Below are 26,019 nucleotides of genomic sequence, written 5' to 3'. Positions count from 1 at the left end.
CTCTAAATTTTAATTTTAAGAAAACAAGTTTGTGTTCAGGCTGCCTGATATTTGGCTCCATGTAGGCTTTCAGAAAAAGTCTATTAGGGCTAAATGGGGAGGAAAGAATTTAATTGTTCCTTGCTGTTTAATTTCTAATTTTTTGTATTGTAGTTTCTCAGAGAACCAGACAATTTTGGTTTTGTTTTTCTTGGGTTTTTCTTTTTTCCTGCCTGCAAGGTGTCATTGACAGAGTTAAAAGTGTGCTGTCCTGCATGTAGCTTGGAACCAATTTCTGTAAGGAAAGTTGGCCTTACATGCAGTGGTAACTCTTTAATTTCTCCCCCCTCCATTTGCTAGGCACACATACAGTGTAAATTTCTAGTCTCATGTTTAACAAGAATGTTCAGTTATAAGTAAGGAAGAAAAGGAAGAATAGGTGTAGAAATAGGAATGTAAGAGATTGGAGAGGAAGGTTGCAAGAGAACAATATGGCATTTATTGTCTAATGATTTATTTTTTTTCTAAGCAATAGGAATACAGAAACATACTTCTAATTTTAATGGGAGTGTTAACACAGAAGTAGGTACAAACTGGCAATAAGCTTGCAATCCTTGTTACAGTCAAAGGAATGGAGATCCTGCTTAGAAGGGGTCTTCTGTGGATAGAGATTCATATATTTATAATGTGATTGCCCATCTTGTAGACTGGAGAGGAAATTATATTTTTTAAAGAAAGCTGGAAGAAATGCTAGCAATATTAATATCAGCTATACTTTGTCATTGAAGCAATCCAGTGTAAAGAATCCCTCAATGGAAAGTGAACTAAGGTTAGTCTTTAGTTGAATTATTGGAGTGAAACGTCAGGCTGAAAAAAGGGCCCATAGAAGTTTCGTAATATTTGTTGGCTTGTTGCCTGGATAGGTGTTTGGCTAAGATAACAGAAAAAAATGTAGCTAAATATATGGGGGAAGGTAGAAGGTATGGCTCAAAAAAGCATGGACTGAGGAGGGGTGAAGATCATTTTACTTTTTGGAATTACCCAATGCACAGATACACAGGCTGTGTGTCTTAGTCCTGACGAAGGAGCCTTAGGCAAGTGTAGAGGGATTAGGTGGTTTATTTTGGGGTTTTTGTTGGGTTTTGGGATTTTTTCCGTCACCTTTTTAATTGCTTGTGTGTTTCTGCTGTTGGTTTAGCAACCTCTACCAGGCTTGCATTGCAACTTGCTGCATCTGATTTCCTGTCATTACAGCAGTCTTTTATGCACATTGTCTGTATCCTACACCATAAATGCTACAAGAAAATGGTCTCTTGTTTCTGCATTCACTCTCTTAAGAAATATTTACAGCCTGATTTCTAAAATAAGCTTTTGGATAGATTACAGCATTTTAACCAAGTGAGTAAAGCACAGATCAGATGTGATCAGATTAAAACCACAGAAAAACATGAGGAATTTACTTACTAGATGTAGCTGAACTAACAAGGGAGATATAAAGGCTGCATTTATTTGAGTTTGGAGAAGGTGAAGGGCATGCTGGTCACTGTGGCAGTGTTCTGCATATTTTCAAAAGCTGTTCTCTTGAACACACAAAGGCTGTTTCCCAAATGGGAGCTAACCATAAATGGGACTTCAGTCATAATGAGGGCATCATAACTCCAACTGGAACTATTAACTACAGCAGTTATGTTAAAATCTGCACAATTATCTTTGATATTTTTTGTGACATGGACTGCATGTGAAGTTGCAGTAGGAAAAAATTTGTAATGAACGAGAAGTGCAGATAACATTCTAGTCTGTTTAGATTTTGTCAGATTTAATTATTTCATAAGATCCATGTTGGCAGAATCTACTCTGAAAAACACTTGCTTTATAAGTATTTTGTGGAAAGTCAATGTGATATACTAAGTTAAGGTTTGTATTGAAGAATTGTCTGTGGTATGTTAAACATGTGCTCTGTCAGAAGAAAGGAGACTTGAAAAATTATGTATTTAGCTAGCACTGGTTCAGCACTCTAACAGCCTAGTATTTGGCATCTGAATTATATTTCACATTAAGTTGTCTTTGAATATTTTCATAAACAAAAGAGGCAGTGTATTTTGTCTCATACTCATGGTTCTGAGTAGTCTTTGGGAGATGACACATTGTTTACTTTGGTTTCAATAGTTTTCACAGAATAAAGCTTCAACAGGAGCTCCATCATGATACAATTGCCAGACCTTTTAAGTTGTCTGGGGATCATGCCAATACTCTTTGAAAAAGAACACAGCTAATTAATTCTTCCGGTTACTTTGGATTTCTGGCATAAATGAGTACTGGGATCTCTGTCTCTCTTCAACATTATAAAGTCACATTGAAGGGGTTGTTTTGAGGGGTTTTTTATAGCTAGAAGCAGTATGTAAAACTATTAGTAAATGGGCATTACTACAAGAATAACTTTATATTGTACTGCAGTATTTAGAAGTGTTCCTTTGTAATTAAACTCTGATATTAATGATTTTGGGAAGAATTATTTCTCTGAGTCACCAGTGTTGAATTTTCCTTCTTCCAATAATTAATTTCTTGAATAGATTTTTCTGATTACTTCTGTAATGCTGTATTGCCTTGATTTTTATGCCAGAGTCTCTGAATGAAGCAAAAATGCTGCTGCCAGCAGTTTCTTTTGCCTCCTGTTGATACCCTTTTCTTCTACAGTCTTAATTACTGGCAGTCTTGGCTATTCACTCTTGCATTCATGCCTTTTATTTTCCACTTGCATATGTAACTTTCTGGCAATATTCTGCATGATCCTGAGTTCCATGACTGACAACAGTCAGTCTGTCTGTCCCTTAAGCTTCCATCTGTCAAAGTAACTTTAAGTTCCTTTAAGTTTGCTCCTGGAGATGCATCCTGAGTCCTTTTTGTAGCTTCTTGCAACATCAGGAACTGGGATAAAAACTTTTCATCTGTCTTTACTAGAAAGACCTCAAAAGACCTCATGACCTTTCACTTCAGCCTTCCTTAAGGTTGAGTTTATTAATAATCTTTTGATATCTTTGAGCTCTTTAGTGGGTTTTTCTTCTTGAAGTGATGATTGGAATGAGACCTTCATATTCGTATGATACATTTTTCATATGTTAAATTGTCAGTGAAGCCATATCAGTTGCCTATTGTAATTGAAACTAATTAATTGAAACTAATCTTTCTCTTTGTGTTGGAGTGTATTTCTCTGAGGTAAAATAGTGGGGACAGAGCCTCTTTGCTTCACTTCCTCCCATATTACAGTAAAAATATTTTGCTATGTTGAGACATTTGATGCACACGTGCAAAACTTTATCAGCAAATTTAGTAGTGATACTGCTTGCATCTGCTCGGTGCTAAGCCACCAAAACTTAAAAGTACTGTAGAAAAAATAAAAATAAGCTATCTCCCAAGTTCTGCATGCTACCAACAAATAATTGAACTTTGCAAACACTGAATGATGACCCATGAATCATTTCACACCTCATGAAGATGCAGACAAGTTTTTCTGTAGCACTTTTGAAGTATAAGGTAATTGTTACAATACTTTGCTGCTTTGGAATAATAAATGGGAACTGTGGTCATTGTGTGTTTTATTAAGACTTCAGACATTGAAAAATGGGTTAGAACACAAAATACTTTATTGAAATGAAGCACTGGGGTGACAATGTGGAGCGTTTGTTTAAAGTACTGGGGTTTTTATTTATTCTCTGTGTTTTTTTGAATAGACTACATGGATGAATCTCTTTCAACAGAATTTTTGCTGTGACAGCTGTGAAGGTGCTTTTCTGTTGGTACAATTTAAATGAAGAGTAAATACAAAAATTTTGTACTGTCCAGGGAACTTGAGATCGAGGTCATAGAATTTGCCATTCTAGGCTAGAGAAATTGGAAAAAAATTAAGATATCTTAGGAGGATTGAGGGGAATTAAAAATTTAGCAGGAAGTTTAATGAACTGCTCTGTAGAAGAGGGGTGGAAAAGTGGCATTTGATACTGAACTAGGGTAAACCAGTTTTCTTGTTAATAGAATCTTCTGGTTTTGTGGATTTGCTCTGGTCTCGTTGGGTTTGAAGTTTAATTAGAGAAGTATTGCAATACAGTTTTTGATAAACAATATAGTTGTTTAGCTGTTTCATTTGAAGAGTGTTTTCCTTTTTTCTTTAAAGAAGGAGCAAGATCAGTAGTCTTGTCACTGCTTAAATTAGCCCAGCACTGTAAACTGTTGAAGAAGTAACACACATGTACTTCTAGTGAGATATGGACTAAGTAACTTGTTGAATTGCTCTACTGCTGCCGCAGAGAAAGTGAATAAAATTCATGGAGATGCTTGAATAAGATTTACTAATTTAAGAGGCAAATGTTCATTGGAGCTGACTATGCCAGGGTTTCTATGAACCATATTTATTTATAATACTAGTTTATATGAAGAAGATACCATTCTGTTGCTTAACACACAGGTGCATTCTTTGAAGATTTATTGGTAGAAATTCTTCTTGGTAAATGCCTGTAGGTATCATATGGTCTGGACAGATCATTTGTATGAATGTGTTGATTGGTGATTGTGAAATTGTCTTATTCATAGCTTTCATAATTTCCTTCAAAGCAGGAACAGAATTAGCTGAAGAAGCCTGCAGTGTTATTTCCTTCTAGTAATAATTTCAGAATATTCTGAAGTATGTTGGGTGAAAACCAAGTAGACAATTGCTAGTAATTTCTGAAACTTAGAGACATTGAACTTCTATCCACAATATCCTGACAGTAAACAAAAACAATGATGGTAAAGGTAAAAATGCAGGTACATTCAAAAGTCAAGTGAACACTATTTTCCAGTATTTGGTGTGGACTACTTTGTGTTCAGTTGTGTTTAAAATAACTAAAAATACTGTTTTTAAACCAAATAATTTTAATACTTTGGTAAAGAATGTATTTTTTTTATTCTTAATGTATTTTATAATATCAGTATAAAAACAAAGATAGAAGGAAACTGACTGTCAGATGTGTCTATAAAGGGGCAATTTTCAAGGTTATGAATGTGTGAAGGACAATTACTTAGAAATGTCACATTGGAAAACATCAAAATAAAGTACAGACTTTGGCTGCATGATTGAAAAAGGATTTTGTATGTGTGTTTCAGTTTGTGGGGTGTTCTTTTGTTACATCAGAAGTGCCTGCTTTTGGTGTCTCAAGGCTTTCCTTTCTCTTGCAGAAAATGCTGGGACAGAAGAGATGAGTACTCCCTTTACTAAGGCCTAAAACTGCCTGTTGAAAAACAATCCTGACCAGGCAAGATACGAATGGCCCAAGGAAGCCAGCAAATTGATATTCAGGTTTTACATGACCTGCGACAGAAGTTTCCTGAGGTACCTGAAGGTGTTGTGTCCAGATGCATGTTACAGGTCAGTGCTCTGTTCATGGCTGTACAAGTAAGCAATGTTGCTAATTTAAGCTTTCTGTATGGGCGTCTCCTTTGAAAGCAGATGTTTTTCTTTTTCTCTATAAATGAAGCAAATATACTCAACCAGTTCCTTTATATTGCACAGCAAGCAAAGTGTTAAATTGGCCTCTCTTTTTCCATGCAGTGGTGGTCCAGAGTAAATCAGGCTGTAAATCAATATTTGGTGTGTGCATGGAGACTGTTGTCTCACCAATCAGTATGCTCATGACTTTTGGCCATCTCAACAGCCAAAACTAACTGTGGCAAAAGGAGGGATGCAAAGCCAACTTGAGTCCAGCAGGGACAATTTAAGGCAATGCTACTATGAGCAGCATTTTAAAATTTTATTTTAATTTTTATTTGAGTGTTGAAGCAGGTCCAGAAGAAACTTTGCTACCTGGTCTCCATCAGTCTTAAAGGTGGGCCCTTGCCTGCATGCAGATTGGCACCAATACTTTCCCATTCCCAGCTCCCTTGGCCTGCAGAGCCAGCACTGGTGGCCTTAGGTGCCCTCTCCAGCAGGAAGCCTGGAGTGTGGCGTGGGCACAGCCAGGTGTTCCAAGTCGGGCTCTCTCAGGCAGGATGAGGTCCTTGTAGCCTCCCTTCCACAGTGTTAGACCAGAGGCAGGGGTGAGGCACTGGTGTGCATCTGCCCAGGGCTTTGGCTGCCAGATGGGCTTCATTTTTTTGCTGTACGTTTGGAGTTTATGTAATTAATTATTGGATTTTTGTTGGGCTTGATAGTAAAAAATCATTTTTGACCAGTTGTGTAGTTAGTGCTAAAGCTGCATATTCTCAACTTCTACATGCAGCTATCTGTTTTTAATGCTGCTACTATCAGAGCACATACCGTATTTTGTTTCAGCTTCTTGTTCTGTATCATGTTAGCTACTTCAGAAGATAAATTAATGTCCCTTCAAAGCCCAACAGGGACACCTAAATGCCTGGAGTTAACTTATGTTGGTAGATTTGACTTATTTAACTGTGTTGCTTAGACGTGTTTGCTTTGCATTTTCCATCAATTCAAAGCATCCATAATAGCTGATTTTCTTTTTTATTCTAAGATACTCAACATTTGATTTACTCTGGTTAATGAGAGAATTATCCAAGTAGTCATACTGATTATCAGTATACACTGATAGGAAAAAAGATGTTATGGCTTCCCAGAAGCTAACTTCTTTGGAGTGTGGCTAGGACAACTGTGGTTATGATTCAACATTCTTTATATCCTAATTTTTTGTCTTGCTATTTATATGTATTTTTATGTATGAAATACATATTTTTCTATACTTACATATGTATATGTACTCACACACATAATGCATTCAAATAAAGTGTTCGTACTGCTGGGAAAAGTGTCTGTGACAATTTAACATTCATATTGCCAAGACTTTATCACGACTCTCCGGTCTTTCTAGAATAAGAAGTTGTAAAAAGTGCATTCCATCAACAAAATTGGCTTTGATTTGCAAGGTGGCAAAATTCTGCTTGGGGCTCATGAAGTTTCAAGCTTTCTCCAGTTCTTTCTTTTTCATTATTTAGCTGAAATGGAAACTGAACCAGAGTATAAATTGCCTGTACTTGTTCTCAGGATTGTACACTGCTATTTTTGTTAGTGCCCTGTAGGACTCTATACTACAAGTACAGTTTTGTTCTTCGAACACGAGAGCTGCTTGTTCAGCAAGGTCTGTAGACTTGATGGAGTGAATGCATCAGTAATCATCTTTTGAATGTAATTCTTGATAAATTTAAAAACTAATGCTTGTCTTTAATAGAGTCAGCGGTCTTCGTAACATTGAATACAGTGGATCTCTTTAAATGAAAGGAGTTTTATAACTGTGAAGAAAAGATACTGTGTATCCCATATGACAGATTTATGGGGATGGGTTTAGATTTTGAGGAAGTGTTCTAAGTCAGCTTTCATAAGAGAATCTTTCAAAAACAGTCTAAAGTAATTAATGTTCTGTGTGTGCAGTATTGTTAAACTAATTTGTCACACTGGAAAGCTGCCTTTTTTGTGAACTAAGACTCACCAAGAAAATCCTGTCATGTTGGTGTTTTTTTGAAATTTCATGAGCTCTGGTTTCTCTGAGTCACCTTCTAGCTTTGCTACTCTCTGGCTTGGGGTCTTGTTTGTTTGTTGTGTTTTGATTTGTTTGGGGTTGTTATAAAAGCTGCCTAACGTGACCTCTTCAAACCAACAAATTTTGTATTTGGACTGATGGGAAAGATTGAAAAGCAGAATTTGAGAGTTCTGGTGCGCATGTTTCAATGCTGCTGGAACAGTATCTGAATCCTGAGTTCTGTCACCTTGTAGCTGAACATAGTGGAAGGAATTTCCAAGAAAGGCAATAAGTGTATTTCAGATCAAAGACAAGTACTTGAGGACATTTGGTATACAAAGTGCCTTGTCCCCACAGTACCTTATGTGCAGCCATCGTATGTCAGGGTGAAATTCTTTTTAAGCTAGGAGTCATACCCCAAGTGAGAATCTGAAAGAATATAAGCAATTATGCAGTTTATAATATTATTGATGAGGCTTTTATTACAAGGAAAATTTCTTTGGATAACTGTGAATTGTGGAGAAAAAATGTACAGATACTTCAGTCATCCTTCATGAATTCCTTGTAAACAAACACAGCTTGTTTCTAAAGGAAGATTTATAGCATTATATGTTTATAATGAAAAAATTAGGGATAAAGAGAATATGCAAATACCTCAAGGTAAATAGCCCTTTATTGAAATACCTAAACGATATATAGCATGCTAACAGCAGAGGACCACCAAAGAGCTAATAGGAAGAAACCTAAACCAGCTTAATCTAGGTAGTAAAAGGTCTTGGGCTGACAGCACTAAATATTCCTAAGAAGTTTTGTATCCCTCTGTTCTTCCCAACAAGCCTCCTGCATTCAGATCTCCCATTCTTCTCATTTAAAGGAGTCACTGCAGTGCCCACAGTCAGTGGACATTGTTCCTTGTTATTCTGTTTTTTGTGTCCGGAGCATTCTGTACCTGCTCCTCAAGTCTACGTCCTCTCCTTGCTTCCTCATTTCCCTCCAGCATTCTTATTCTTTCTTTTTTTTTTCTTTCTCTTTCAGGGTGCCAACATTTTAAACTCAAATGGGACATGGGCAGAGATAAGATGAGGGGTATTGTTTTGCTGGAATATGCTCAGTTCTGCCATCAACCGGTTCTCTGATCTGTAAAGAGCTAGAAGCGGTTGAAACTCTGCCTCTGCCAGCCAGAAGATGCCAGGGGTTCCATGTGCCCCCGTTTCCCCTTTGAGTTCTCCAATTTTCTCATTGACGTCACTGAAATTTTGGAATTGATTGGATGCGGTCTTAAAAAAGAAAAAAAAATTGTCCAAAGAAATGCATTCAAGCTGAATGTAAGGGCCTTGCAAGCTTGGCCTGTTCCTTTTTGGTTTGGTATTTTTGGCCTTTCTGTTAATAATTTTAATTCACTTCATGCAAAATCTGCCTTTGAGATCTTTCTAGCTTGTTTTTCTGTGGCATCCTATCTTTTTCCCTTTTCTGGCTCCCTTTTCTCCTTTGCAACAAATACCAGGCTATTGTTCTTATCTTACCACTGTTCTGTCCGTGTGTTTCCTTTCTTCACTACTAACTTCCTTTGATTACTTCATCCTCTGGTGCTTATTCCAAACTAGAGCCAATATGTGTATCATCAATTTGATCCATTTTCATATCGCTGAATACTTTTTTGCAGCAATATATAGCGCTGGCTCGATAGATAGCCTTTAGAGAATCCTGTCATTTTAAAAAGTTCTGTGGCTAGGGTTTTTTTGGGATTTTTTTTTCTTTAATTTGGAAGAATTCAGAACTGTATCTGGTCTGTATGAACACATAGTTTTGGTTTTGTGGGTGAAGTTTAGCCTTGTCATCCCTCTCCCACTTCTGTTTTCCTTTTTCTTTTTTTTTTTTGTACATCTGTGAGGTAGAGATAGTCTTGCTATGGCTGCACAACACTGTCACCTTCATAGTGGTTGAAGAATGAGAAATGTCTGCTAGTTTAACAAAAATGACAAAATAGAAAGCATGTAGCATGAATCAGTTTATCTGGTTGTGTTACTTTTTAACTAACTGATAACGTTGCTACTTGGCACATGCACTTTTTTTCCTTGATCACATGCATATTTTCTAGTAACTGTTTCTCTGTGCGACATGGATTTGCCACCTATTTAGTGTTAATGACGTAGGCCTGAACAGGTGCTCTTCTGGCTGAAAGTATTAACCTTTATTTCTTGAGGGGTGGGAGGTTCTGTGTGAAAAGTGATAAGCATGGTGCACAGTATGAAGAAATTAGGTCACTGATGTATGTTCACTCTTTCTAACAATCCTCATGTAGGAAACTCAGTTGGGAAGATTAGAGTACAATATTATTACACATGTGGAAAGGGAGAAGAGATTAGCGGTTTGCATCTGAAATGTTCTTGAAAAAAGAGTTAGCTAGGTTGTGGTTTCTGTTCCAAGTCATCCTATTACTAGATTTAAAAGGTACAAATAAAAAGTATTTCAAAGCTTTGCAAGCAGTGATTTAAAATGAAAATACAAATGTCCTCTGGGTTTTCAATTAATAGTTTTGATCTTACAAAAGAATGGTCATTGATGTATTTGTATAAACTGAATTTTTGCATTTCTTCTGAAGTCATGTACAGTTTCTTTAGTCTGTGTATTTCTTCTCTTCATAAGATTCACTTTGTTTTCAGCAGGAGGTAATGCATAACTGGTATTGAAGTGTTTGGGAAAACATTTAAAATAAACATGTTTTTATTTTTGTTTTTAAGTTATTAATCAATACTATGCAGATGCTATGAATCCATTCCTGCTGTCATTTTCCTCCCTAAAGCCAGAGCTTTGGTCTCTGCTGAAGATGGTCTGAAACTGAGAAGGAATAGGGAAGGTATTCATCCAAGGTGTATCATACTGTATAAAGCTAGCTTTCCAAGGTGCAGGATCTCCCTGTCGCTGCTTCAGAGGCAATGCAGAACTCTGCCCTTGGTGCTACTGGCTCAGTCACTGTTCCCAGAGCAGTGAGCTTCACAGGCAAGCCCCTTGTGTGTATAGAGCAGCTACGCTAGCCAGCCACCTAAAGCTTTCTATCTGATGTTGTATTGTTCATTTTTCAGTTGTGATTGGATGTATTCATACATAACTGTGACAGTATTTTATCAGTAATGTCAAACTTTCATCTGTCTTTTTTAGAATAACAATAATTTGGATGCCTGTTGTGCAGTTCTCTCTCAAGAGAGCACAAAATATCTCTACGGTGAAGGAGACCTGAGTTTTTCGGATGATTCTGGGATTCCTGGACTACGAAATCACATGACATCTCTTAATTTGGATTTGCAGTCACAGAATGTCTATCACCATGGAAGAGAAGGAAGTAGAATGAATGGAAGTAGGACTCTAGCTCACAGTGTTAGTGATGGACACCTTCAAACCAGTCAGTCCAACAATGAACTGTTTCAGCAGGAACCACAGACAGCACCTGCACAGGTTCCACAAGGATTTAATGTCTTTGGGATGGCTAATACAGTTAGTGCTTCTAATCCAGGGCAGCATCTTGGATTTCACCTAGGCAGCAAAGGAGTATCTAACTTGTCTCAACAAACACCCAGATTCAACCCCATTATGGTAACTTTAGCCCCAAACATTCAGCCTGGTCGCAATACCCCAACGTCTTTGCACATACATGGTGTACCTCCTCCTGTACTTAACAGTCCCCAGGGAAATTCTATCTATATTAGGCCTTACATCACAGCTCCTAGTGGTACTGCTCGGCAAACACAGCAGCAGCCAGGCTGGGCATCTCAGTTTAATCCCATGCACCCTCAGCAAGTCTACCAGCCTTCACAGCCAAGTCCCTGGACTACTATTCCTACATCCAGTACTACGCCACATACCTCATCGCAACACTCAACACAGCCAAACCAGCAAGGCCACCAGACTTCTCATGTGTACATGCCTATCAGTTCTCCTACTACTCCACAAGCACCTATGATTCATTCATCTGGTAGCTCACAATCTTCTGCTCATAGCCAATACAACATTCAAAATATATCCACAGGACCTCGCAAAAATCAAATTGAAATCAAACTTGAACCGCCACAAAGAAACAGTTCTTCTAAATTGCGTTCAACTGGCCCTCGCACCTCCACCGTTCCCTCTTCCCTCAATAGCCAGACATTAAGTAGAAGTCAGCCCACTGTTTACATATCGGCCAGTCCTCCAAATACTGATGAAGTGATCACACGTGGTCAGCCCAAGGTCTACATTTCAGCAAATGCCACAACAGGAGATGATCAACTTGTGCGGAACCAGCCCACGCTTTTCATATCCACAAATCCTGGAGTATCTACTACTGCTAGGAATATGTCTGGTCAAGTAAGCATGGGTCCTGCATTTATTCATCACCATCCACCCAAGAGTCGAGCAGTGGGCAACAGCACCACTGCAACTTCTCCTCGAGTGGTTGTTACTCAGCCTAACACAAAATATACTTTTAAAATTACAGTTTCTCCAAATAAGCCCCCTGCAGTTTCCCCAGGGGTAGTATCCCCAACTTTTGAACCTACAAACCTTCTAAACCTTCCTGATCACTATGTTGAACCAGAGGGTATCCAGCATCTTACTGACCCTGTTTTAGCACATGTGGATAGGATCAGTGATGCACGGAAATTGAGTATGGGATCTGATGATGCTGCCTACACACAAGGTAATATTCTTAATATAAATTGCAGAGATTTTTACCAGGTTGTCAATTCAGTGTGTAGATTGCAGAACAGGAAACAGTTAGTAACCTTTATGATGTTAATACAGTGTCTTTAATTTTAGGATTTGTGTTTCCTAAATAAATAAAAGCATTTTATAAGCAATTCATACATTTCTTTTATGGTAAAGACATGTAACTGAATACTTGGAGATATTCTTCTGTTTGTCTTAAGTAGATATGTTATCTGTTTAATGAAGTGGAATCATACCATCTTCATTTTTATGTTGTTCTGAAAGAAAAATCTAGTTTGTTCAACTTGTCCTAGTGATTTAAAGCTACAATTCCATTATCAGATTTTTAAATCTGTTGAGATACTGTTTACATTGGATAATTTTTTTTTGCGAGTGTTCTTTAAGAAGAAAGAAAAGCAGACTTCAAAAGCAATTAATGGCACAAAGTGTTGGCCTGGCCTCCATGTTTCCTACTATGTTCCTGGCAATAAAATGCTTGAAGTCTTGATACTTACTTCTGTTACATTTTAAAATGTGAAAAGGAACACCAAACCAAAGGAATCTGTTTTAAGGGGTCAGCGGTAATGGAGGCGTAAAGCTTAGAATATGTGATAAAGCGAGATAACCTGTTAATCTTTTTCTTCTGTTTTCATGGGTTTGCATGCTTTTATTACCAACTTAATGGTTTATTAACCCTCCTGTGAGCTTTTTACATAAAAATGTTGAATGAGTCTTAGGATATTTAAGCAGTATTCACAATAGGTTGTCAAAATAATTTGTCTTTGACCTCACTGGTCCCCTCTGGACCTAGCAAACAATTCTGAATTTAAAAAACTGGCCTGTTGCACAACCAGTGTAAACATTCTTCAAATGAACTTAGCCATTTTATTTTTTGTAAGTAAGTACAGTGATCAGGACACTGGAAGCCAGATCTGCATCTGGAATACCACGTTAATGAAGTAAATAAAAAAATTATTCCAGCTTGTGCACTGCTTCTGGATATAACTATATTTAGTGAGGAATAGTTAATCCTAACTCAAGAGTTTCCAAAGGTTATGTGTCAAAACCAAAAAGCTAATCATCCTTACGTTCTCTTATGTTCAGTGCATAAAGAACTTCAGAAAATTCATCTGTAGGTAAGCAAAAAAATTGCCCCCCCATATCATATTTCCATTTCTTACTTTGGAGGGAGACTTAGCTGTTTGTTTTAGTCTTAGTCCTGGAAAACTTCATATACCAGAAATATGGCAATTGAAATCTTGTCCTTAGGCTTTAAACAGTCTTTTAGGTCATGAACTTGCTTCCCAAGCAAGTTGGATACTTTTTAGGGGCTTGATAAAACTGCTCATTTTGGAGAGTTGTCCCTTTTGTCTGTTTTTCCTTTCTGAGGGCACTGACTTCTACCAGTTCTACCTTTTTATCTCTCATACCCTTGGTAGTGATGGCCACTGTGACCTCTCCGCAAGCTGCAGGTGTCAGCATTCAGTTTATCAAGGTCAGGCAAGCTTGATACACAACCTAGAGTTCCAGAAGCATTGACCTCATAGTTGCTGTGGAGCCCAGCTCTTCCTGAAGCCAAGCTGCAGCTATTAGATGATGTGTAGATCTATGATGTGGGCTGGTACAACTTTAGGGACCTCAGGAAATCACCTCCTTCTGTGTCCTTCACTAGAAAGTGCACTTAATAGTCCTGAAGTTCTTTACGTGTAGAGATTTCTGGCATGTGTGCTCCATTTCTGCTGCAAGAAGTGCAGTGTTTCTTACATTTTTGTTATTAATTAATATCTGTAAAGTTGAGAAGTCTGTGATAGACTTACTGTATGATATTGATATCTGGAAGTCCTAACTGTTGCTTTTAAACATGTTTCTTATACTTAGCAGTGGTTTCTTTTTCGTCTTGCATACAAAAAGGGATTTGAGTTACTTCATGTTTTCTCTGTATTCTAAATTGCTTATGATTTAGCCAGACTGCCAGAATCCTTCCATGCAAGGTGCTTGTTTCATTTTAATTTTAGCCAGAGAAGATGAGTAGTTTCTCTGGCCATGATTAGAGAAAGATGTATTTTTATCAGCTTTTCTCTTTCTACCAGAGTGCTCCTTATCTTGGCAGGGAGAACTGAAACTGGCTTGGGGAAAAAGAAACCTTGGGGTGGAAGATGCAGTTGCTTTGATGTCAAATGAAATTTCCTTTGCTCTTTTTATTTATTTTACATTTATATACATGATCCAACCCAGGAGAACAGAAGATGTGTTTGACTTCTCTGTAGGTGCTGCTGCTTGCCATGAAAGAAGCTTTGCTTAATTGCTGTGTGTGTAGGCACCTCAGTCTCCTTCCATGATATTTCTGGTTTCCCTCCCAAGAAAGTTGCAGTGGGTAGTAGAAGGCTGCCCCAGATCTGTCTTATTTGCTGCCAAACCTGGAGGTTACAGAATGTGTAAAGGAGTGGGTACTGCTCAGATAAGATCAATGTCATTTTCCTGGAATGCTTGCTTGTGTCTCTGGCACTTACTCTGTCATCCTGAGAAACTCACTGTCACCAGACTTCTCAGAACTGGTTGCTGAGGGATGTTTCTCATTTTCTAGGATTCTAGTCTGAGATACTGAGGAGTCACTTGTGGAAGTGTCGAGTGCATGTGTCTGCTGTTAAAGTCAGTAAGAATTCATGGTGCTGTGAGAAGAGTAATGCTAGATGTATGCCCAGAAGTACAGCCAAAAGAGGATGCATTTTTATGTGTTCAGTATCACTTCTGTCAGTGTGCAGGAATATTCCCATTACTTAGTAGAGATTACAATTTATAATTAGTTTTATTAATATGAAGTAGTTAAGTGGGATTTCAATGTATAATTTAGTTTAGTATAACATGTCTTATGGATGGAAAATTGGAATCTTGTTAGAAATTGAAAATGCTGTACTCAGATACCTTTTTGTGATGTATGCATGTCATGTGGTGAGTAGTGAGGCTGAACAGTTATTTAATAGTTGCTCATTCTGGGTATCGCTTTCCATCTGTATAAAGAGAAGGCAACCTCTCAAGAAAATACATAATTGTATAATAAAATCACTAGGTGCATGTTTTCTTACTAGGTAACTTAAGTCCTTTGGTTAAATATTATACGCCTTTGACTGACTGATGTTTTCATAATGTTTTCTTCAACTTGAAAGAGGATGGTGTGCAAAGTTGAGTGAATCATTGGTACCAATTGTAGTTATATATGTGGAAGCATGTTTGCTTAGCAATTCTTGCCACTCTGTTTTTAAAGTGAATAAATTAATTTATAAACTAGATTAGTAAATTAATATTTTGCACAGCTCTTGCTTTGGTTTCTTGGAGATCTTTGAAACTTAAAAAAAATTAAATAAAGCTGCAGGAAACAACTTTTTTTCATTCTTAGCCAGTCCTCGTAGATGTTTAAGTAAAAAGACTTGAATAAGATACAGCTGTGGCCTATGCACCAAGGGGCTCTGAGCCCATATGGTCTAAGAAAAAATACCACCTTATATTTGGCTCTGTATATCAGGCCCCACTCTTCACTGATGTTCCTTTAAAAAATTAGGGGAAGAGAGTATTGAAAAGACAGAACAAAGAAATCAGTTTGAACTATTAAAGTTGCATATCAGATGACTGAATTCTGTGCAGCTTCAGGTTTAGACAACATGCCCAAGCATAAGTTGTGAGACTCTCATGAACCTCCTGCCGCAGTGTAATTGCATTGTCAGAAATCCCCTCCATATCTGACAAACTAAGAGATTTTAAAACTGTGTAGGTCTATAGGATAGGGTGAAATCGTTGTATTCCTAGATTAGAATTTATCTTAGAAACATTTAAAATGATAAAATATACTCTTAACGTTAAAATTCACATTCACAGAGTCTTTGAGAAAACAATTATGCATACATTTACAAACTTCAAGGTATATTTAGTGCCCGATTGAGAAGGTCTCTGGGAGAGGAAGAGTGAACTTCTGTCCTCCAGACTTTTATGCTCCTTCCTGTAATTATAATGATATACAGCTTTTATGTGAAAATGTGCACTTTGGTTGTCAGAGGAAACAGTGGCATCTGCCAGGGCATTGAAGTGTACTGTACTCTGCTGAATGCAAACATGCAGAAGTATAAAAAAACTAAATGTGCCAAATACCCTGTTTGCACTTGAGAAAACGTTTTCAGTTGCTCTGAGCAACGCTAGAGGGAGCTGAATACTTAAATTACGGCTTTCCATTCATAATTACAACACTGAAATAGGACGGTTTTGTCTTCCCCCTATCATTGTTTTCCTGCAGCTACCAAATTGGTATTAAAACAAAATTACCAAATTGTATATGAAAGTCTCTGCTTACACCAATCTTTCAAGTTCCTTATCAAAGTTACTTTTAATAAGTAGAAGGATAGCGCAGTAGTGTCAAGTGATTCTTCTTTAATTGCAATGGTAATTTTTAGTGTGTGTTTTTAAAACCTATTGGGATTTGAAATTGTGAGATGGTAGTCCCAAAGTTCCTAGGAAAATAAAGTGCATGACTTTCCAGACATGACATGAAAATGAAAAGCATGTAGTAATGCTGGGGGCATCCATCAGTGCCTTCTCCTCCTTGTACAGTTCCATACTGACAGCTGAATTTCTAAACCACACAAGTGGGAGAACATCAAAATGAGGAATCTTGGGTTCTTTTTCTTTACAAAAGTAGTTTAAAAAAGGAGATGAGGGATGCACAGGCAAAGTTTTGGTCATAGTTGAACTCTTGAGGCCATGCCATACAACCTGATATTCTGGTAACAATGCTCCTCACCTGGCACATCCAGCAGCACTGGCTACTTGGCAGCAGCCTGCATCCACCATTTGACATGTCTGAGGAGTTCTGGGTCTGGGCAGTAGAGCATAGCTGTGTTGCCTTAGCAGGCTTACCAAGGTAATGAAAACAGAAGAGACTGTCTAAAAGTGGAAATAAAACGTAGAAAGAAAAAGGACTTGTACACTCTCTACCAGAGTAGAGGCGAAATAGTCTTTGATTTCCTTTCTTTAGACTTGCAGCTTCATTTTCTGTTTGTAAAAGGCTTTTCAAGAGGAGAGGCTGTCTGCTGAGAATACTTACCTGATAATTTCAAGTCTTCAACAAAAATCTTTATACTGAGGTTTCAGTTATTATGTTTTGATTTTACATATGAGCACAGCTACAATTTTTACTGTAGTGCAACTACTGTGACCCAAAGTAAAGGTGTCCGTTTATGAAAACTTCTGTGATTTGAATAAAATGTAGCAGAAGCTAGGTGTCATTTCAGTATCTTGTGAACATTTGTGACTCAAAAGCCTAGGCTGGATCTCAGTATGGTCTGTAACACTGTTCAAAAATAGTTTGGCATGGTTCCTCCTTTTAAAGAACCTCTGGAAGACAAAATGCAATGTGTGAATGAATGAATGAGCAGGCAGGATCTGCAGGAGAAGTCAGTTGCCAGAGATGTGGAGCGTTCCATCTTTTTGATGTTGTTTTGGGGGTTTTTTTTTTCTCTGCTATTATTTGGGAAACCTAGGCAACCAGATTTGAGTGCTTCTAATTTTTTGGTACCTGAAGAAATTGTGAGGAGTTAAACATCATGTTCCAGCTGGAGTTCGGTTTAAAGACTTTGTAAGGCAAATTCAGTCTTTTTTAAAATACCGTGTTATTGCTACTTCTTTATAATTTCCAGGGTGATATAAAGGTACATAGTCTGTGAAAATGATCACAGTTTAGGAATTACTAGTGGATGGATGAATGAATGGCTGTGCAGAAATTAAAATTATTCTTTAGTTTATTTAATTAAATACATTTTTATAGAAGATGGTTATTGCTTTGAGCAGTGATATCTACTTTTGTGATTATATTTAATAGTAAACCTGCCTTCAGTGAAATAAACTCATTAGATTGCATGAATTTGTGTCATCTGCTACTTAGGTTCTTTATACATTTAAAAAACTGTGGTTTGAAACTGTGAAGTTCTGCTACCTTCACTGTTTCTAAATTAGGTGTCCTTGTGCCTTTTGCTTTACAAATAGTAACCAGTGTTAGAAATTAGAAGCTGAGCTAATGGTTCTGCACCATAGTTTAGGGGTAAAGTGACATACAGTCCAGCTTTTGACAAGTATCAGTTTGCTAGTGGTGTGCTTATTTATGATTTGGTATCATTTGATGGTTTGTACTATGATGAACACTGGATCCAATCCTAATTGTAATAAGCATATGCAGAGCTCCATATTGCAGTTGTCTGAAATCCTCTTCATGCTACCTGTTTTACAGTAGTTAAGATGAATACACACAGAAATATTTGTTCCTGCCTTTGGGTAGTTAGTCTTGTCGGTTTTTAAGATTACAGTTAAATTTTGCATGGCCATTTATTGCATTGTATGGCTTTCTCATATTTGCTTGTCTTTAGTTAGCTTGTGCTGTTTTCAAAAATACAGCACTTTCTGTCTTATGGCAGAGTTTTTCTTGTGAGGAAATTGGAAAAGCAGTCTGTAGCAGTGGTTTTTTCAGTGTTTTTCCCAAAAGAGTGCCAACTTGCTTCTTAATCTGATGTTGCCATGTGAAGGATAATAAAGTAGATAAAATGGGACTTTATGTATTGCAGCTTTACTGGTACACCAGAAGGCCAGGATGGAGCGACTTCAACGAGAACTTGAGGTTCAAAAGAAAAAGTTGGATAAACTAAAATCAGAGGTCAATGAAATGGAGAATAATCTAACACGAAGGCGCCTGAAAAGATCGAATTCTGTTTCCCAAATTCCATCAGTAAGTTGAAACATCTGTAGGGTATAAACCTAACCACAAGTGTGGTCTGGCACAATAAATGGAAGGAAGACTTGTTTGTATATTGACAATATACTAGGGACAGGCAGTATAGTTAGAATTAAGTTGGTGAACAGTGGAGTTCAGAGTAAGGACTAAAAATGTGTCATTTAACCACAAGCTTGCAGCTTGCTAGTTGCTTTGTGAAGAACTGCTTTTACAGGCAGTCACTAAAGGTTTGGCGTGATAGTCCTTACAAGTTAATACTCATACTGTTATCACACCAAGTACTTTTGGTCTTGGTGCATATACTGAGCTCAAAGAAACTAATTAATGAACCAGTTTTCAGTGCTAGATGATCATCCATTGATCTGGTGGACCAGACCACTGGCTGTGCCCTGACTGAAGTTTGGAGTTGTTCAGTCTGCTCTGAAGTCTGATGAGAGAGAAATATTCAGTAGGTCTGGAAGCTTTTTCTAAGATAATGCTTGGATTAAAAGAAAGGTAGTCATTAGGGAAGATTCTTTTATCATAATTTCTGAAATAATTAAATGTTGTCTACCTGTGCGTGAATGATAACTGTTCATAAACTGGGAAAATTTGTCTAACAGGCAGATTTATTTTTTCAGCTGGAAGAAATGCAACAGTTAAGAAGTTGTAACAGACAGCTGCAGATAGACATAGATTGCCTAACCAAAGAGATTGATCTTTTTCAAGCAAGAGGTACAGTATGTCTTAGTACATCAGTAACTGTAAATGTTGATTTTTTTCACTGTCTACATGTTTCAAAAAAGTCCATATAAATGATGGATATACATACTTTTTGATAAATCATCACATTAGTGTGAGTGAAACCATGGTAGTAACTGTCTTTAAAGCCTCTTGTTTTTGTCAGCCATATGATTTTCCTAATTCCACAGTCATTCCTATTTCATACAAATCTGATTATCTGTGTATCAAAGAAAGAGTAAGTTTTTTGAGTGATACATCTATACATATGTGTTCATCTCTCTCTTTTGTCTTCCACCTCTGTCTGTATTTAGTCTCTCAAGGTAGAAAATATAAAATGTGGTTGTAACTTCCAGTGTGCTCTCTGCTTTCTTTGTCTGCAGGGACAAAGCCTTTGGTCATGGGGGTGAAATGATGAGACAGCTGAGCCAGTTCAAGAACTGCCAGCAAGAAAGCCTCTCTCTTCCTGCTTCTCTCTCTTGCCACTTAGCTCTGCCTCTGTATTTGTTTTTTAGACTCTTTGCAGAGCTGATTCTGTTCACAAGCCAAGCTAAAACTTGCATTGCTGGAAAAGCTTGCTGTAGCTGATGTGAGGGAGAGGCACAGGAAGGGAGAACTGAGATAGTGAGAGGGAAGGAATTGATGCTTCCCACTCCAGAAGCAGTGAGCTGTTAGATCAGCTGGGACATGAGTTCCACACATGAACACAAAAGTCAGTCTACCTGCAGTTCAGGAGAAGGCAGACAGGTGTGCTGAATGTAATGCTACACTGAAAGCCTGACCTTAAATAGAGTGAGTAGTGGGTGATTTTTTTTTTTTTTTTGCTTGTTACAGTAAATTGCATTTAGAACTTTCTCTTGAGTTTTAATTCTAAGCCTGTATAATACATTGTGTAGTAGGTAAGATATCTCTGAGTATAGTTGCAATTTGGAAAAAGTCAGATATGATTTACTAATAAAATGATCTTAAAGAGTAACAGAAAAAGATACCTTTAAAGGAGTTTAGTTTGCTAGAGCTTGTCTCTGACTTTACTTTATATTACATATTTTGGGCAATAAGTTTGTTAAAGTGTATTGTTGAAATCACTAATATCTCACTTAGGTCTGTATTGACGCCTTGATATAAAAGGTGATAAGTGAATAATAGTATGGTTACAGAATTACTGCCAGAAAAAACTGATATGCCTTCCTACTCAAGTTTATTTTTTTAAACTGCTGCACTTTTTTTTTTTATTTTTAGGACCACATTTTAATCCCAGCGCTATTCATAATTTTTACGATAATATTGGATTTCTTGGTCCGGTGCCACCAAAACCCAAAGGTATTGTATTGATAAAATTTGGATTTGATACAAATACCTGGTTTGTATCTAATACCAAGTTCTAATTTACAAATCTTAAGTGTTGATTTTGAAATAGATTACTTCAAAAGCATACAAACCTCACATTTTATTTGTATTGGCAGTAAATATGCTTCTGTTTGCTCTTGTTTCCTCTCTACTCATACATTCAGGAAAGAGAAGTATATTAAATGGGTTATGTTAAAGATGAATAATATATTGTAAGGCAGTTTATGTAATGGAAGCATCCATCTTTAAAAATGAGCATGAGGTACATTGCTTAGGGGCCAATGAAACTCACTTAGATGACTTCACCATTATCCATAGTGAACAGTAGATTTACTTACATGTAGTAACAACTCAGGTGGGTTACCCTCACTGGAATTCATGGTTACTGCAGAATTTCTATTAACAAGTTACATGAAAGCCTCTTCTGACTATTGGTAAATATAGTTCTAGGTAGTTGAACAGGAAAGTAATGCAGAGCAGTAGGGAGTCAGTATTGCTGAGTATTAGCCACTCTTAAGCATTCTATTTATCATTAGTGTGCACATTACTTGCTTGTTCTGCTCTCAAGGTGTCAAACAAAGCTGAACAATTACCTCTTGTGTTTTACATAAAGCAGAGAATGAATTCAGCTTGCTTGGAACATCATTATACTATGACTTTAGGCACACCATCTCACAAAACATGGAGATAATCCACAGGTGTTGCTGTGCAGTCTTTCTGTCCTGGAAGTTCTCCACATAATATAGATGCGTGTAGTTAATTGTCCTTGGGGTGTGCAGTAACTGTTGTTACAGAATCTCATCTTGGACATTTCTGACAATTCTGCATTGTAAAATGGTCTAGATAAATTGAACTTTTTGTCCCGCAGATCTTTTGCAGCACTTCCAAACTGATACTGTTTTTCATACTTTATAAAGCACTTTTTATCCTTCCACTACCTGAGCTGGTAGTGAAAATTCCGAGTAAAGTTAAATCCAAACACATTCCTATTAGACACATTTTACAACTGAACCATGAAGAACTTACAAGTTCTGTCATTATGTAGTTCCTTTTATAATAAATAAAAACTAACCTATCAAAGAAGAAAAATTAATTTTCTTTGACTTGTTGTCAACATTTTTATTGGCTTATCTTTTAGGAACTCCCAAATTTAAGTGTTTTGTTCAATCTATCTTGAAAATATAAAATTGACCCTGATTGGTTTATAAGCTCTAAAGTCCCTCTGTCAATTACCTTTCTTCTTTTTTTTAAAAAAAGTGTCACTGCTGTATCTTAGTTCTTCATTAACTTTAATTTTAATTTTATTTTAAGCTTCAATTTAGCTATCATGTAGCTAAAACAGAATTTCACTTAAAACAGAATTACTGCTGTTCACAAAAGAACAAAAATAATTCTTGTGCTGTGATCAGTAGTGTTGTACTTATGGAAATCTTGCTGTCATTTTGCAGCAATTGCCATTGCTGATGAGATGTTTTCCAGATGAAATAATGGGCTGAAAGGATTTCACAGTTACCTAAACTGGGGAACCCTTAACTTGAGAAGTCACTCATCTCTCTCTTCATCCTTTTCATTCCTTTTCTCTCTTCTTCTTTTCTCTTAAAATATTTGAAGATTACTGTCTAACACATCATGCAAAAAGATGTGTTGGTATTGCTGGGATGATTACTCTGTAGCATGACAGAGCCCTGCAATGTTTTTTATTTAGTACGTCTGCGTGCTGAGCTGGCTTGAAGAACTGCTACCTTCTTTCTAGAATCAAAAAGTTTGACATGTCAAAGGGTTACAAAGCACATACTTCTTGTCATAACGAATTTTAGACCACTTCATAGACCTCAGACTTCTAAATCTTCTAAATCCATGTTTCCTGTGCTGATTAATTTTCAAATTTTATTTCCTTTTTATGCCTTAGCTTTGAACTGAGGGAAGGGAAGAAAGCAGAGTTAAGGGATGGGAAACTTGATTTTTGTAGTTTTACCTTGAGCCTTTTGGCTTACCTACAATCAAGCTGTAGTCAAGGGGGTGGTAAAAAGCTGCTTCTGTCACTTTTAATAACTGTGCTGTTCTCAGAGGAACAAGATTGTTCTCAGTTACTGAAAAAAAAAATCTCAAAATTCTTTCTATGCTGTTTTCAGTTAGTAACTGCTTATCTTATCTCTTCCATGTCACAGATCAGAGGTCCATTGTGAAAACACCAAAGACTGTTCCAGACACAGATGAAGATGAGGGAGCTCAATGGAGTTGTACCGCCTGTACTTTTTTAAACCATCCTGCCTTAAATCGCTGTGAACAGTGTGAAATGCCCAGGCATTTCTGAGCCAACAGGCCCATTACCTTCCCTAAAACCATAGCAAACGTACAAGGAATTGTCCAGGCATTGGGGGGCAAAAAAAGCATTTATGCATAGGGTTTTGTAAAATGGAAGGTGTGACAAGATGGTGTTTTGCTATTGTTAAATGTCAGCCCACAGAGCAAGCAATACCTCAGAGCTGTGTCACAGGCAGCTGACGCTGATCAGCTGAAGGGCAATCTGCTGAGAGACTCGCCAGCTGCCTGAACCATGTACAGTATTACCAGGAACACACACCGTGTTCAGTGCCTGGGTGTCACCCATCCTCTTCTCTGCCCCAGTGTCACTACTGAATTTTGACAGGGGAAAGGAATAGAGTGCTAGTGTTTTTGTTTTCAGAGCTTTCAGTGAAACACTACATGCACAAAGGAAATCTTAAAAGGAACAAGGTTTAAATATTTAAACTGTTTGCTGCCACATAGTGCCTTTGATAAAGGGAAGAACTTCACAAATCAGTGGTACTCTTTGCCTTGTCTTCCCTGAAAACATCTCTGTGAAGCCAGAAATCATTACAATCACATCTAAAGATGAAAAGGAAAAACTGCATGCGTTGTCTGTACAATACACACAGTGAAATACCCCAAAGCTTTTCCTACTGTACATAGCTCTAGAGCCTGCTTTAAGTGATTTCCTTTCCTCACCTTTATTATTTTCTTGTACTTCTGTATGTATAGTGTAATAGTCTTTTTGTTAACTTTCTTTTTTTCCCTTTAAGTGATTAAGCACGATCATGTCCCTTTTTTTAAGCTTTTATCTGAGAGAAGCAATGCCTTAAAATAAGAGCATTAGTAAAAAACTATGCACAAAATAGCTTTCCTCTGCTCGTTCTGTACATTGCTCTTGTAAATGCTGATGATCTGTGAAGACCTGCAGATGCAGCGTGGTAAAAGTGCAGGAAAAGTTGGAAGAGTTCACGCATATAGTTCACTCTGTACACTGAGTTTTACGGTGGGTGACACAAAGGGAGCATTTTGTCTGCTGTGAGGAAACTATACTAGGAAACTTTCAACCCACCAACAGATCAGCATCCGAGTTAAGCTTGCTTCATCTGCTGGGTGTCTTGCAGACTCCTGAAGAGAGATTCATTGGGGAAGTACTTAAAGTGCCAAAATCAACAGCAGCAGCATCATACGGCTTTGTTCAAGGACTTTAAATGCTTTCCTGTTTTGGCAGCCAGTTTCTATACCTGACTTTGTGGTGAAGTCTCATATTTACAGAAAACAAGGATAGCAATATTTAGGACAACTGAAATAAAGGCTGGAAAAGAGAAATCAAACAGACTTGAACACTGAAGCAACCTCAAGCATCTCTTTTATTTTGATGATCTATTTTTTTAAGGAAAATACTCACATGATCGGGGATGTATGTAACCAAGATCAAGAAAATGGAATTCCAGTACAATATGCATGAAAGATGGCACACAAAGAATTATGTAGCAGCAGCACTTAGTGTGAGGCTGGAGGGAGTGCTAACCATGTAGCAAGAGACAAAGTAGACTGTCACCCACTGTAAACATCCGCCAGTGGACACTTTTATTAGGAGTTTTACAAGTGATCTATGTGAATGCACAGAGGCCTTTGTTTTGAAGGCTTTGCAATTTTTTTTATGTGGGAAGAAAATGTCAATCCCAGGTAATTAGGCAGTAGACCCAAAGCAGTTGCATTCAATGCATTTTGTTTATAAAATGAGGCCTTGTTTTTCAGCTTCATCTGCAGTTCTATGTGAAGATTGACAAATCAGTTTTTACCTGTTTATTAATAAAACCTAATTTGGATATCTTGAGTTGATGGTTTTGTGATTTAGCTGGGTAAACTGCCTTTGTAACAGATAAGTTATTTATAAAAATTAAAAAAAATATATTCTAATGCTTTCTTTTGTGATTTGTTTGCTTTTTCCATGCTGTGGAGCAACAGAATACTCAACGGAGCAATAAGCATTAACGGTATTAAAAGTAGGCTGATTTCTTATGACCAGAGTTTTTATTTAAGCCTTTTTTTTGTTGAACCTTGTCTCTCCTGCCATGCGTTACTCTGTTTAATTCCAATTCAGTGAGCATAAGGAATGTATTTCATAAAGTTGCACTGAGGAGATTGTTTCCTGACCAAAGACCCACTCATTTATTCATAAAGCAATAAGCTAGACACAGTCCCTTTTTACTTCCTGCTTCTGGGGTTCATGATTTTAAAAATGCTTTTCTAAATCAAAATGGGCAACTGCTTTGTGGTGACAGATGATGAACTAATGTTGATATAAACACGGTTTAAGGATGAATATGGTTAAACTGTATCTTGGTGCTATGGATATAAATGCTGTGAGATGTGGAGTGTTCCTTGACATGTCTTTCCCACATGGACCCTGTCGAAGCAGATATTTGTTATGTGGAGTTGAGCTTTCCTGAGACATACTGATGCTGTATAAAAGGCCTTCAGGAGACATCTATAAACTGATTTAGCAAAAAAAAGTTAGCTACAGATCCAGGAAAAAAAAATCCTTAATGCATATTATTCAACTAGTGTGCCATAATCTGTAATATAAGAAACAGTGGTTGGAGTGAGGGGGCAACTGAATTTTTAAAGGAAAGTTGAGGGCAGGAAAGAGCATATTTGGAGAAATAGCTGAGATATAATCCTGCTCATTCTATGAAATGCATAAATGATCTTTTCCCTGAATTTGAAGGGGAA

The 26,019-nt window shown here is 37.3% G+C and overlaps 1 protein-coding gene across 2 annotated transcripts in view; it reads left to right on the top strand.

Annotated features, from left to right (window-relative positions):
* The window catches only part of TAB2 (TGF-beta activated kinase 1 (MAP3K7) binding protein 2), a 60,370-nt gene extending 35,250 nt beyond the window's left edge, over nucleotides 1-25,120 (top strand). Inside the window, exons 2-7 of one of the 2 annotated variants that reach the window (XM_059468308.1) lie at nucleotides 5,188-5,377; nucleotides 10,638-12,150; nucleotides 18,758-18,918; nucleotides 19,545-19,638; nucleotides 20,884-20,964; nucleotides 23,160-25,120. In XM_059468308.1, the coding sequence (XP_059324291.1) occupies nucleotides 5,276-5,377; nucleotides 10,638-12,150; nucleotides 18,758-18,918; nucleotides 19,545-19,638; nucleotides 20,884-20,964; nucleotides 23,160-23,305 (2,097 nt within the window). In that variant the 5' untranslated portion in view covers nucleotides 5,188-5,275 and the 3' untranslated portion in view covers nucleotides 23,306-25,120. Of the gene's footprint in view, nucleotides 1-5,187; nucleotides 5,378-10,637; nucleotides 12,151-18,757; nucleotides 18,919-19,544; nucleotides 19,639-20,883; nucleotides 20,965-23,159 lie in introns of those variants that run through there. The other variant, XM_059468309.1, reaches the window with a different exon arrangement.
* Nucleotides 25,121-26,019: the final 899 nt, after the last annotated feature.

The sequence above is a fragment of the Ammospiza nelsoni genome, chromosome 3 (assembly GCF_027579445.1).
Source record: "Ammospiza nelsoni isolate bAmmNel1 chromosome 3, bAmmNel1.pri, whole genome shotgun sequence".
Taxonomy (NCBI): Eukaryota; Metazoa; Chordata; class Aves; order Passeriformes; family Passerellidae; genus Ammospiza; species Ammospiza nelsoni.
Note: the sequence above shows the minus strand (reverse complement) of the source record. Positions and strands in the feature narration are given on the sequence as shown.